Here is a 14,788-nt window from a genome sequence, read left to right on the forward strand (position 1 = left end):
AAAATTTGGCTTCTCACTTGCAAATTACTGGAGCTTTGTTCTAAAGGATTTAACTCTTCAATAAATTTAATAGTTCTTCGATCCAAAATTTTGAGTGCCCATTGCAAATTGTTTGTAAGGACATTGCAAAATTTGGTTTCTCACTTGCAAATTACTGGAGCTTTGTCGTAAAGGATTTAACTCTTCAACGAATTTAATAGTTCTTCGATCCAACATTTCGAGTACGAGTTGCAAATTTTTCCTAAGGAAATTGCAAAATTCAGTTTCTTAGTTATAAATTACTGGAGCTTTGTCGTAAAGGATTTAACTCTTCAACAAATTTAATAGTTCTTCAATTCAAAATTTGGAATATAAGTTGCAAATTATTTCTAAGGACATTGCAAAATTTGGCTTCTCACTTGCAAATGACTGGAGCTATGTTCTAAAGGATTTAACTCTTCAACAAATTTAATAGTTCTTCGATCCAAAATTTTGAGTGCCCGTTGCAAATTTTTTGTAAGGACATTGCAAAATTTGATTTCTCACTTGCAAATTACTGGAGCTTTATTGTAAAGGATTTAACTCTTCAATGAATTTAATAGTTCTTCGATCCAACATTTTGAGTACGAGTTGCAAATTTTTCCTAAGGAAATTGCAAAATTCAGTTTCTTAGTTATAAATTACTGGAGCTTTGTCATAAAGGATTTAACTCTTCAATGAATTTAATAGTTCTTCAATTCAAAATTTGAAATATAAGTTGCAAATTATTTCTAAGGACATTGCAAAATTTGGCTTCTCACTTGCAAATGACTGGAGCTATGTTCTAAAGAATTTAACTCTTCAACAAATTTAATAGTTCTTCGATCTAAAATTTTGAGTGCCCGTTGCAAATTGTTTGTAAGGACATTGCAAAATTTAGTTTCTCACTTGTAAATTACTGGATCTTTGTCGTAAAGGATTTAACTCTTCAACGAATTTAATAGTTGTTCGATCCAACATTTCGAGTATGAGCAGCAAATTTTTCTTAAGGAAATTGCAAAATTCAGTTTCTTAGTTATAAATTACTGGAGCTTTATTCTAAAGGATTTAACTCTTCTACGAGTTTAATAGTTCTTCAATTCAAAATTTTGAGTACCAGTTGCAAATTGTTTGTAAGGACATTGCAAAATTTATTTTCTCACTTGCAAATTATTGGAGCTTTGTCCTAAAAAAATTAACTCTTCTACGAATTTAATAGTTTTTCAATCCTAAATTTCGAGTTCCGGTTGCCAATTTTGCCTAAGGAAGTTGGAAAATTTAGTCTCTCAATTGCAAATTGTTAGAGCTTTGTCCTAGAATAATAACTTTCTTGAGAATTCATTACTTACCCCACCCAAAATTTTGATACACAGTTGCGACATTGGCTATATATAATTGATTTGGTTGCTTGTTCAGCTTGCTTGATTGTCACAAAGAGTGTTTTATTTAGAAAATTCCATGATTCATTTGTTATATTGAATTGTATCACCATATGATTAAAGTAATATAAGTAGCAGCTCGGCTGTATCAATTGGCAGGAAATACATGTTATTTTAATTTGTTGAAAATAATAAGTATTAATTAGTACCTGTGATATAAAATCCAAATGGAGGTGTTAGCAATCTTGTTCAGACAAAATCATAATTTAGTTAGGTAAAATGCATGCATGTGACCAAATTTTGATCAAATAACATGTTTTGGATGCAAAATTAATCAAGCATATCCCACAAAGGCCAGCCTAATTTTGCAGCCAAAAATTCTATTCTTATACTCCCTGCAATGTATTGGTAAAAATATTCTTATAAGCCCTAAAATTTGGATACAGCTTCAAATTCAATTGAGCATATCCTCACTTGTACAAATTACATAGTCCACCTTCAACTAAAACACTTAAGGGAAAAAAAATTAAAGAAGAGGCAATTTCTACAAAATCAGAATGGTGAACATTGATGAGGAACAGGACCTTCAGCGAGGCAAATGCATACACCCATTAAAGATTAATGATGAAAACATGTCACAGATTAAAAATTCATCTACACTTCTTTCTTGCCCTCTTTGGTCGATTAGCTGCTGAGACAGAGGCAAATACTTCATTTCTCACTTCATTTCTTGTGTGATTTACCAGCCACCACACCATATCCACCTTAAACTATCTCAGTTGTTCCTAAAAAAATGTAAAGAAAGTTTAAGTTTCATATTGATAATTGGAAGAAAAAACTTAGAAAGATTATGGATCACATATACATATGTTTGAAAAGTCCTCTATGGTCAGTCCTCCTTTTCTTCTTCTACCATCCCATTCTGCACAATACTTTATCATATATACCCCATAATCATCTCTATAAATATGAGCAACTAAGGTAAGGCAAATTGTCTACTAGAAATGAATACATTAAAAGGTAGTTGTTTTTATAGATAGTTACTTATACATTACTCTGTTTGGGAAGTTCTTCAAATATCATCTCCATTTGAAAATCCTCTCCATATTTCTTCGGGTCACATGCTTATAACAACTCAATTATGCTAGTTCTCTATAAATAGTTTTAGAGTTAGATAACCATTCCTATCTAAAAATTTAAGTAACCTAAAGTAGTTATACAAAAGCACTAATAAGGAATACCATAAATTCGGCCATCATCTTCTTCTCTTTAAATAACTTCCTAGCCAATGAATCAAGGATGAAAAATTTTTCATTTTCAAATCAGCACAATAACAAAACCAGTGATTGAACACAAGCATGGGCAAGAAGAGGTAATCATAATTTCTAAGGTTATATCCAAGTTGATCTGACATGAGCATCTTTGCATCCTCAAAGACAGACCATCTTAACTTTTTATCCCCTAGGTTGGCCATAAATCTTGAATCAAATATGTACCTCTGCACCTTCCCTTCACGAAATTGCTCACCAACCATCACTTTTGTGACCATGCTCATAACCTACAAGGATCACATCCAATACTCAATGTGCTATCCAATTAAGCAACTAATTAATTAAAACTATCAGACATACCGCTATACTTATCCATTTTTTAGTACCAAGACTTTAGCATTCGGCCCTAGTTAAGTAGTAATCGTACATCTCAACGAGGTTCCTACTAAAGAAAGTGTTATTATATCAATCATAATGCACCATGATTATCAAAAAGTAATATCATATTACTTACTCTTCACCCTCTGCTTGATTGGTCCGCCTAGTGTAATATTCATATATTTATTGTTCATTTGTAATTCTTCCTTGTATTGGTTCTTTCAAAAAAGGTGACCAATTTACCTCAACCCTTTTCCTCTCAGACCTTCAAATCATTGGGCTTTCATCTGTTCTCCTCCTCTTCTTAGCATCTTGTCTTTCATCACTTTCTTCCTTACTATCGGAGCCTTCATCTTCATCTTCTTTAGATCCAGCTCTAGCTGCAGTTTCATGTCCATCGTCATCCTCATCTTCATCCCCAGCTTCATATGCATCTTCAGCTTCATCTTTGTTGTTGTCTCCATCTTCATCATCTTCTTCAACTTCATTTTTATCTCCACATTCCTCTTCCTCCACTTCTTCTTTGCTTGGTTCGCCAACCCATATGATAGCTTTACTATCAGATATTTGAAGCTGGTTAAGACTTTGTTGCAACTTCAGCACTTTACTTGCAAATGTGTTGGCATATTGTAAAAAGTCTCTGTATATCTCCCTCACACCCTAACCAAGTTTCAATACCAAGCTTATTAAGCAAGTGAAAACCAAAACATAGATAATAAATTATAAACATTTATATACCAGGTGAGTTATCGTTGCAAGTGGAGGTAAAACTTTAGACACTTCATTAGCCTGATCACTATAAAGAATGTCGTGGATGCTTTCTTTTTTCAGCTTAACCCATTTTTGCACCATGTATTGGTTCTACAAATACATCACAGGCGTTCCACCATCTACTGACGGTGTTGGGCCCAATAGAAAGTGGTGCATGTAAAATATCTGCACCAGAAGGATAATTATAATCTAATCAATAACAAATACATTTGAATAAAATATAGAAGGATTTCAAATAGTCTATACCAGTAAGAAAAATAAGCATCCTCCTACATTTTTCTTCCTTTATCTATTCTTTAATACTGTCTTATAAGTTAAAATTTCTCTAATAAGCTCTGACAACATAAAAGATGACTAGTAATATTCTTGAACATTTTTCTTCCCACTCAAATTAATACTCTTCATACTAGCAGTTGTACTTGTTGTGGGATAAAGAAATGTTTCAAAAGTGAATAACAAAAACACCGTTTCAAAAATTTTTTCAGCCTTGCCGGATATTACCATACTCTTCAACTCAATGAAGGGTTTGCCAAGATAATTCTTCTTTAATGCTTGAGATGCTTCATTGTCATCATCTAAAAAAACAACTTTCCTATCATAAGGCACACCTAAGATAGTGTGCACATCCTTTCCATTAACACTTAATTTCTTCCCTCTAATTCCAAGTGTTGAGGTTGGTGTGTCAAAAGCAGTAATTACTTGTTCACATAACTCTCTCGGTAGTTTATTAAATTTAAAATCCAAGAGAGATTGGAACCCTATTTTCTTAACCTTGGTATATAACCTTTTATGTTGGGATATGTATTCCACAACTTCCTTGAACTAGCTAAGAGGGAAATGTGTATTAAATGAAACCTACAAACTAAGAGGAATAATATAACACCATACAATGCATAACAATCATACTAAAAAAACTCATTAACTTAAAATAAATACAAGTGAGTGATATCATTGCCGTGGAACAAGATGCTGATTCCTTGCCTCATCCATCCAACGAAGCCATGTTTCTATATCTTTCTTATTCAGCATTTGATAATTTTTGCCAACTTTCTCTCATTGAGTCATTGGCTTCTATAAGACCACTGAATCTTCATTTTTTTTAAGAAACTCTTTCTTGAAGTTGTCGTATCCGGACTTTTTTTTTGTTTTAGCTTTCTTGTTGTCCATAGTTTCTTAGTCTCATATGCAAATTACTTTTTTTTGGTTGGCAACAAAAGCAAATGAAACAGATTTAGCCAAATGTTACACCCAAAAACACACCACATACATATACACTAACATGGAATAGTGAACATGCAAGGTGGCAGCTTTTAATTTAGCCAAATTCCCTCCATTTTGTCCTACTATCTGCCTTTTACTTTTCACACTATTTAATTGATTTGGATATCACAAAAATGAGGAACATCTGTGATTGGTCAGCATTAAAAATATCAAGCCACTGTGATTGCATATAAGCTAAACTAAAGGACATGTATACGCAATGATTACAGTCCCAAGCCACATTATTACAAATATCATCCCAATACAAATGCTAGAAATCCTTTGAAACACACACCACACAGACATAATATACACACACATAGCTAGCTTTTAAAGATTAAATCCATAAACTTCATATTTTCACTTCAGCTTAAAACATAGCCCCATCTTTCATTTGAAGGTCATTTAAATGTCATTAGAACTAAAGTTAGAAAGCACTCCCCCGCTTCAAGCCTATGCTCTGATTTAAAAAAATGTCTAAATAGAAGAGAGACATTTAGGTTAAGCAGCTTTTGGAGTGTAGGCATCCTAATTATTAAGGACTCTAAAACCTATATATATATATATATAATATGAATGAATGGATCATGAGATATATACAATTGCAAAATAATATATTGTTGGGATGTATACAACACTTAACTTTTAAATAGGTTTCAAGTACTTGGCAAAACTAAAGAATGCACATACCAAACACTACCTAAAAGATTCTTCATATTTCAATGTATCTCATCATATTTTGGCTACTGTAATCATAAATGGGTAGGGTACCAATGCACACATTATCTATCTCATGCTGTAACAAACTTAGAACCTCACATAAAAGTAAGCAAAACAAACATAGAAGACTGCATAGAAGATATGAACAAGAACCAGGTCTTACAAAATGCTACTCGAATTGGAAACACCGTATTGATATGCCATATTTTGTTACAAAAATTAACACCTAAATAAAGGTATTTTACAAAATCTCCCATGCATATTCCCACAACTTACATTGGTTTATCATAAAACAAATGAGTTTACTCAAATGTTTAACCAAATTGACAGTTTAACTTAAAGAACATCAAAATGATCACTCCAATTAATCTGTATCAATAAATATTCATTGTTCTTACATCAAATTCCCTGTGCAATCCAAGTTTTTCAACCATGCATTTATAAGTGAATAATGTGTGCTTAAATCCATCTTCCTTTTTCACTGAGTTGAATATTTCAAGAGCTTTAAGTGGGTCCTTTTAAGATCTTACAACAATAGTGACATGTTTAGGAAGTAAAGTAGGACTTATTCCAAAAGATGACACTATGAATAATTCTATGTATAATAATCAAATAAAATCAATCTACCAAATATGAGCAGTTCTTTGCTTGTGCATGTACATTAAACCTTCAAAGTTACACATGTAAAAATAAAAAATTATTTCAGTAGCAAGACATAAGCCTACTACCTTGCTTCTTTGTGCCCTAACAAACAAGTTTCGCACCTAATTATCATTGATGCAAGTCCTAAAAAAAATTGGTTAAAATTAAACCAATAAATTGAAAGAAAGTAAGCAGTAACAAGAAGAATTTCATTAACAAAGCCTAGCAAATTTGCTCATGGTTAAAGGGCACAACAAACATGCATGTCCACAAGAAGAGAGAAGCTGAACTTTTACAAAGAGAAATTAAGAAAAACACAAACAAGTTTTGGGTGAGAAAGATTGCACTAACAAAACCTAGAAAATCACTTTATTTTCTTTGATAGTTAAAAAAATGTCTCTTTTTGCAATAAATTCCCAAAACTGTTTCTTTTTGCGTTAAATTCTTAATCCAAAAAAGGATCTTTAGTAGGATAAACACTCACAGGAAACAGGCATAAAAAATGCACCTTAAGTTATAGGAAGTGAGAGTGATGCTAGTGAAGGCTGGCCGTTTTATGGCCTAATGTTGCCAGTCAACACCGAATAAAGAGGTGGGGACTAGACACTCCTTTTGAATGGAGGAGGGATGTTTCCTCCCCCTCGGGGGGGGGGGGGGGGCGGGGTTTTTTTTATATTGGTGGGGGGAGAGGCTGGGTCCAGGAAGGCAGAGGAAGATAAATTCACTAAACTACTCATGAAGAAGCAGAACAGATTGATAAAAGAGACAGTTGCATGAAATTGCCCAGAAGAAGTGAAGCAGATTGAAAATTTATTTCCATCCTTTAACATTAAAATATTTACATGCATTGGTGAAGAGAACTTAAATATTGTCAGCATTTCCATAGATTGAAAAATTATTTGCACAGAAGCACAACAGATTTGCACAGCCGAATATCAGTAAATTGTACACTAAAATGAAAATTGTTGCTCCACACAAATGTTGTATCCAAAGAGAACAACTATAATCACATCATTCAGCTAATTGTGTCAAATTCCTTCGAACATCATTGATGATTCATACTACCCAAAGTCTACTCAGATCAGGTCTCCGTGAAATTTCTTCATGATCAAATCAGTAGAACGAAAGTTTCTTTTCCTGATCATCCTCATAGGCATTCGATTTCTAAGCATTTGGTGAAGACAGATTCAAAAAGAGACTTAAGAGATGTGTGTATATTTTTCTTTAATTTTAAAATTGAACTTTTGCTCAGAAAAATTTGGACCTTGAATCTACCTTGAATCTTTGAGAAAATTTTTAACATAAATTCTTATAAATTGGCCCCTTCTACTTGTTATAAAACTTATTTAAATAAAATTTTTATTGTGAGAAAATTTTATTCAATTTAAAATTTTAGGGTCATTACATTCTTGCTTACTACAATGGTACCTCAAATTAATCTAGCATATAAACCAATACATTTTATGTCATTATAAATTTCCTTTCTTATAATAAACCAAAAATCAATATTCAAAATCTTTGTAATTCCTAAAATTTCCCATTAATCCCTTAATCTTCAATAACCCTTCTACAACTTCTACCAAATAATCAATAACACTAGTTAGCATTTAACCACCATCATTAACACAACTCTTATTACACACTTAAAAAAAATATTAATTATCATTTTTTCTAACAATTTCCCTTTAGATGTTGCGCAATTTCAAGAGGTAGATCAACTTTACAATTTATGTAAAAACATAAACTTTCTTAGGTAGCATAGATAACTCCTCAAGGTTCTACTATGAAAATTAAACAATCACATTTCCATCAACTTCTTTCAAGCCTTCCTACAAATACCTTGAGAGCATTTATCATTGACAAAATTGTGAGATGAACAACTAAGCAATTCCAACAACTCTCAAGCTTTTACTTTCATTAACCAAATTTAGATCAGTATCATGATAGAATAACATCAAAGATTAACTAAAACTACACTTCTAATGGATTCTAAAATTCTGTGATAGCAACAATGAGGATTGGAGCTGTCATAATTCAACCAGAAGAGGGAGAAGATCGTAAGGTGCTACTGTAGGAAACGAAGAAGAAAGAAAAATAGCAACTACCTTAGCTAAATACAATAGCAACAATTGTGGATCAACAAGTGGCTTACGATGAAGGGGAAGAGGAGAGCTTCAATCTTTTACATACAAGAGAAGAAAGCAGGCTAAACTTTTAGCCAACAAATAAAAGAATCAGCCAGTACACATACATAAGCAGGACTTCAACAACTAGAAAGGAAGGAAAAAAGAAAAACTAAACATGCATATACACACACCCCTAACAGCATGAAACAGAGCAGGAAAGAGGGAGGGATTCAGCTGCTTCCACCAAAAAAAATGAACGACCAGCTGAGGGATCTAGGTCCTGAAGTCCCAACAAACAATAAGGGCAAAAAAATACACGTATTTAACAGAAGCAAAACAAATCAGGTATAAACCTAAGAGATACAAGGGTGTGTGTTTCTTTAAGAATGTCTCTTCAGTTCAGGTCTCCAAAAACATTCTTCATGAAATTCTTATCGGAAGAATGAAAGTTTATTCAACTCAATCCTCATCAGAGATAAAAGCAAATCACGTAAATTCAGAACAAGCACATCCTAAGAAATATTCATAATAAAAGAGTGGTAGAAAAACACCAACAAAACACCACGGGCACATTTCCTAGCATATAAGTTCCAGGAACTTTTAGGAAGAAGAATAATGTAGCGAAGCCACAATATTAGTTTGGATATACCTCGCTGAGCGAGTAAGATTTAAAGATTTGAGACATGCGTACGAACTACAAATGGATAAAAAGAGAGTTTTCCTATATTAATATAATCTGCCCCTGGCCAAGAAAGAAGAAGAGAGATTTAGGCGTATAAATTTGAACCTTAACGAAAAAAACCTCGCCCCTGGCTCTCCATTTTCCCTCATCTCTGTCACCGCCGCCAACATTTTCCTCTTTTCCTTCAAGTGTTTAACTCTCAGTTGCCGGCTACGCGTGCCTCCCCAAAAACATCACTCCCCCTGGCCCAACTAAGCCCTCGTTCACCCTATGCAATTGCAACCTCAATTCAAGGCAGAGAAGCTTTCCTCCAGTAAATCAATTAAAATAGCTCCTCGCTAGGGTAGAGAAGATCAGAACAGATCTCATCGCTAGGGCAGAGAAGAGAGCTCGTAGCATACACGGGATCTCGTTAGCAAGGCAGAGAAGAAATCAAATTTCAGAGTTACTTCAACAAGGCTGACCCAGAAAAGAGAGCTTGTCGTACAAAGGGAACTCGTTCGGATCAAAGAACGCTGACCCAGAGAAGGGAGCTTCGTATCGCACACTGGGACTTATTCGGGCAGAGAAGAAAATGAGCTTTTACTTGAAGAAGGGTGTTTCAATCTTTTCTTATGACATCAAAATACCACTTAAGGACTTTAGAACTTTATTAGCTTTTTAGAATTAGTTGGGACTTAACTGGTATAAAATTGATCCTTTGGGACTTTATTGTCATTTTCCCTAAAAACTATCACCTGTAAACTATAGGGTATAACACTTTTTTGACTGTTGCCATTTTCTAACTGAATTATATATATATATAATACAAACTTAATTATATCAAAATATGCCATCTAATTTTTGTTATGTTTCTGTAAACTAAGTTTGGACTTCGATAAAAAGAAACTTGACTCAATAATTACATAATTCTAAAAGTATTCATAATAGTCAAAATACAATTAATTTTATATAATACTTACTAAAGACATAATACCACTTACAAATACTTTCCAATGAAGCTACTTTAAGAGCCTGTAGAATCAAGAAATACTGATAAACCATTGCACAATAATTCTATTGTACACGATAAATAAAAACTTTCTTTAAATAATCACTCTTCTTTATATCCTCCGGAATATACTTCTTCACAAACTTCAAGTTTATACATTTGTACAAATCCAAAATCTTGAATAAGTCACTCTGCATGCCCATGACCTGATTAATTTAACTGTCACGAGTCTCACATCAGGGAGCCTCACAAGTGGTGTAGAGTTTATAAGTTCAAGGAGCTATACCTCTTAACAAGCTAGTCTTTTGAAATGGGTTCTCCCTTTGGGCTTGTGCTCGTTACATTAGTGCTTTCATTGAGAGGCCGATGTTATGGAAAGGGCTACCTATGGAGGGTTCTGATCGGCAGGAGGTTGAGTGAAGTGCCATAGAGTGGAGCCGTTAGGGATGTCAGCTCTTGATGGGGTGGTATTATCACGAGTCCCATATCAGAGAGTCTCACAAGTGGTGTAGAGTTTTTAAGTTCAAGACACTCTCCCTTCTAACAGGCTAGTCTTTTAGGATGGGCTCTCCCTTGAGCTTGTGCTTGTCACATTAAATGTCATGATACAAATATCGAGTGGAATGGGCCAAGTAGTTATATAGGCTAGAGATATAATGAGTAGGCCAAGAATTAAGTCAAACCTTTTTGAAGGTGAGAGGAATAAAGGTTATAAATATTATGAGAAGGGGCATAATTGAAGGTGTGAAGAATTTTGGTGAAATCTCTCCTTCCCTGAATTTCTACCCAGCCTTCATCCTTGGAGGATCTTCTTTTTCTTTCTGATTCTATCCTTCTCTATCTATATTTCCTTTATGTTTCTACTTTTATTCTTCCTTTAATGAAACCCTGTGGCTATTTTACTTGAGCTTGTCCTTCTATTGTAATGCTATATGAGTAGATTGAGCTTTAGTGTAACACAATTTTAGTATTATACAATTTGTAGCTATCAAGTTTTATATATAATCATGACAAATGGTGATTTCATTGAGAGAACTATAATGGCAAACTTTACACCCAAGGAAGACATCCTATTAGATGAAATTGGAGCTTCTTTGAAAAGTTTTTCTGCATGGATGGTACAGCAAAATGCATGACTAGAAAAATTAGAGTCCTTTATTCTTATGGTTCTCCAAACTCTTGATTGATTAACAGTGAGAGATGGTCAATACTATCAATAACCAACTATCAACATTCCATAATTAGACTCCATTCCTTATTCAACTTTACAATTGGATGTGCTATCTTTGAGAATTTATACAAAGGCAATCATCCCTTCCAACTTTGAAGAAATGGTCGATGGAGATGATTGCAAGAGTAATGAAGATTACAATGATGAGGGTGTTTCCCAGATTGCATCAAAGATCATTGAGTTCATAACACAAATGGTGTGCTTGAGGTTTGGCCTTTCAAAAATGGGTGTTGCCTTTTCAAACATTGAAACAATTTCATAATTGTGTCACAGTACTTCAAGCCCAATTTAGAATTGTTCAATTAGCCTTCAACTATCCTAATGACTTTCTCTTCAGGTGCATTTGGGTTTTGGTGCTAGCTTCTTATATCTGCCCTGTTCTAAATTTATATTTTCATAATCTCTTCAATCCCTTGTCAATGGTTGCTATGTGTAATCAATGGGTTTTACTTGATTTTACTATCTTTGATCTTAGTATTTCATATCTTAATATTTGTTTCACATCTTCACTTTCATCTTCTATTTGGGAGTTTATCTAGGTATTGCTATTTGTTGGGCTCCCTTAATATTTTCAATATTGCAACTAAAATTGCATCTTAATTTCCCTCTTGTCATTTATTGAGTGTCCTTCACAGCTAATGAGGGGAAGCAACCATGTGGAGATAGTCCTATACAAATTCCTACTTGGGTGTTACTACAAGGTGCAATTATTATTTTTCTAGTGGATTCAAGTCTAGATGTTAGAATTGAAAAGACTAAATGTATGAAGTGTCAATAATTAGTTTTCCAACTATATATGTTATTATCACAGCAGCCATAAGGTCTCTTGAAATGCAAAATGATTTGACTCTTGAGGAATCTCTTTATGAATGTTACTTTACTTCTATTTCTACTCTTGAGACACAAACTTGGAATTTACTCTATTGTTGTTTTCAAAGTTCTATTATATGTCTTCATCCTTTGCACTTGATGTTAATTGTTACTCGTATTGGTGCCTTTAAAGCTGTCATAAGATTTTGGCACTCAAATTTTGTTGTCCCTATGATTTTTAGAGAATGTTGTGCTTCTACATTAGGTACACATCAACTTGAAATTCTTGACCAGAGGAAACATGTTAAACACCCTATTTATGCCATTTTTGCTACTCATGGATGCATCACTATTGTCATTGATGAGAGCACTAGAGAAAATCAATATTTGAAATTTGGTGTTAAATGCCTTTGGCCAACCTTATCATTAGAAGCAATAGATTTTACTCAAGTTCTATGTCATTCAAAGTTGCTACTCAAGAGGTGCTATAAGAACGCTTAGGGTGTAGAGAATATTGAGACTTTCTCTCAGCTGGTTGCTCAGTTTTGTGTCTTTTATGCCTCTCAGTTATTTCAAGATTATGAGGTAACACTTAAAAACTATGCTTGTTTTGCTTTATCTCTAGTTACCTAACAGAGAATGAAGAATTCTAAGTTTTTCATCTAGAGTTAATATAAGGTTACCCTTACCAATCCAACTTCATAATAACCCAACACAGGTAATCATTGATATTAATTCAAGAGGAATTACACAAACATGATTAACTGTTTAAAAGTAATTCAAAACTACAAGTATTTCTTTAAAAAAAATGAGATCATAAGTTTAAGCTTTAATAAAAGTAGTCAAAAGTGACTTTATCAAATCAAAAATCAAGAGCAAATGATTACGGAAGCATGGGATATCATCTAGTAGTTTAAAACTAGTTGAAGAATATTAAGAGAGTGAAAACAAAGGAACATATTATTGCATTGTGCACATGTGCCATGGCTTGTTCTTCTTTATGCTGTGTGCCACGACGCACTGTACAAAATTTTCGCTACTACAAAAATGAACTTTAATGGCATTTAAAATTTTAGTTTCATGGTGATTATAAAATGCTATAAGATTCAATGCTATAATAGGTCTTAGGTGATATTTTATTAATTAATGAAATACCACGAGATTGATGTAAGAGCAAGGGCACTTTGTTTGACAAACGCCATGATAAATGATAATTTTATATATTTTTATCCTTTTAATTTAGACTTTTAAATATTTATTTGAGGCTAATTGAGTTTAATTAGATATTATTTGATTTTATTAGCCAATATTCAGTTTTGGAATTTCAACTAACTAAATCTTTGATTTTAAAATATAAATGATATCTTTAATATTTTTGCACAGGTGCTATTTAATTTAATTTTATTTTATTTGTGCAGATTTTCTAGATTCAATTTGAAAGATATTGATAGAGAATATTTTGGATAAGAAGAATATGGGCATGCTTGGAGATCAAATCAAGAATTAAATCTTTAAAATTTTGTTTAAATTTACTTTGGGTATTTTAGTGTAGTTTTTAATTAGGATTATTTAGGATAATTTTATCATTTTAATAAATTATTAGATTTTATTTTCTTTTGGAAGAGACGCAGCACAGGAGGCGCATGACATTATATATATATAAATAAAAGAGAAGACTGGGACGACTTGGACGGAGGCATCACTGGACGAATTGAAAAAAAGAAAGAACCAGAGGCATCACGGAAAAAAATCACAGGATAGCGGCGATTGCGGTTCACTTTTTCTTCGATTCCTCCAGCATGGCTTCTCAATTTCTTATCTTATGTTGTTTGATTTTTAGTTCTATGGAGAGCTAATTTTCTTGGTGTGATCAATCACAAACTATGATCCTAAATTTTAATCAGAGTCTTTAATATTCAGGGAGATTTTATTCTAACTTTATTTCAATTTACTCTTCTTCTCTCTACCTCTAAATTTTATGCCTTAATTACTATTGCTGATTAGAGTAGCTCTACTGTATAATTTTTGGGTTATAAATTTTATCTGAGGTTTTAATTGCTATAATCGATTGATATAGCATTGTAAGAGTAATTTGGCTTGGCTTGGGTGATTATCCATGCTTTGTTTTTGGTGTGGCTATAAAACAATTGTTAGGTTGTGGGTTAAGGGAGATTTCAATTAATCTATAACTTAACTTCTTGTTTAATTCTTGAATGATAATTTGAGAAACATATAATGAAACCAGAATAATAAAGTTGAATAAAATTAATTTATTTTGTGGACGAGGGAGGTTAAATTTAGGTGATTGGGTTGTGATTGATTGCGCTGCTTATTCTCGGTAATTTTCTTAGTTGAATTTCCTCTATTTATTTATTTCTAATTTAGTTTTTATTTCATCATAAAAAAAACCCCCCATTATTTATCTTTTCATAATCATAATTCAAATAGTTACTCTATTGACTCTTAGGGAGACGACCTAGGTTGCACTTTACTGCAAAATCTAGTTTTTTATTAATTTTGGTGCTATTCG

The 14,788-nt window shown here is 33.0% G+C and overlaps 1 protein-coding gene, 1 non-coding gene and 1 pseudogene across 2 annotated transcripts; all 3 read right to left on the bottom strand.

The window, feature by feature from the left end:
• Positions 1-3,292: 3,292 nt before the first annotated feature.
• Positions 3,293-3,877, bottom strand: LOC129289220 (uncharacterized). Its single transcript, XM_054926013.1, has 2 exons — positions 3,764-3,877; positions 3,293-3,685 (listed from the first exon to the last, which is right to left on the bottom strand). Exons 1-2 carry the CDS (start codon positions 3,875-3,877, stop codon positions 3,293-3,295), a joined length of 507 nt encoding a protein of 168 aa, XP_054781988.1.
• Positions 3,878-7,488: 3,611 nt separating this feature from the next.
• Positions 7,489-7,573, bottom strand: LOC129289728 (small nucleolar RNA Z159/U59). Its single transcript, XR_008588216.1, has one exon. It is a non-coding gene; the product is annotated as a small nucleolar RNA Z159/U59 (small nucleolar RNA).
• A 1,359-nt stretch (positions 7,574-8,932) lies between these two features.
• Positions 8,933-9,021, bottom strand: LOC129289727 (small nucleolar RNA Z159/U59; annotated as a pseudogene).
• Positions 9,022-14,788: the final 5,767 nt, after the last annotated feature.

Source organism: Prosopis cineraria, unplaced genomic scaffold (genome assembly GCF_029017545.1).
Source record: "Prosopis cineraria cultivar Desert tree isolate PC_DT_omini unplaced genomic scaffold, ASM2901754v1 PC12, whole genome shotgun sequence".
NCBI lineage: Eukaryota > Viridiplantae > Streptophyta > Magnoliopsida > Fabales > Fabaceae > Prosopis > Prosopis cineraria.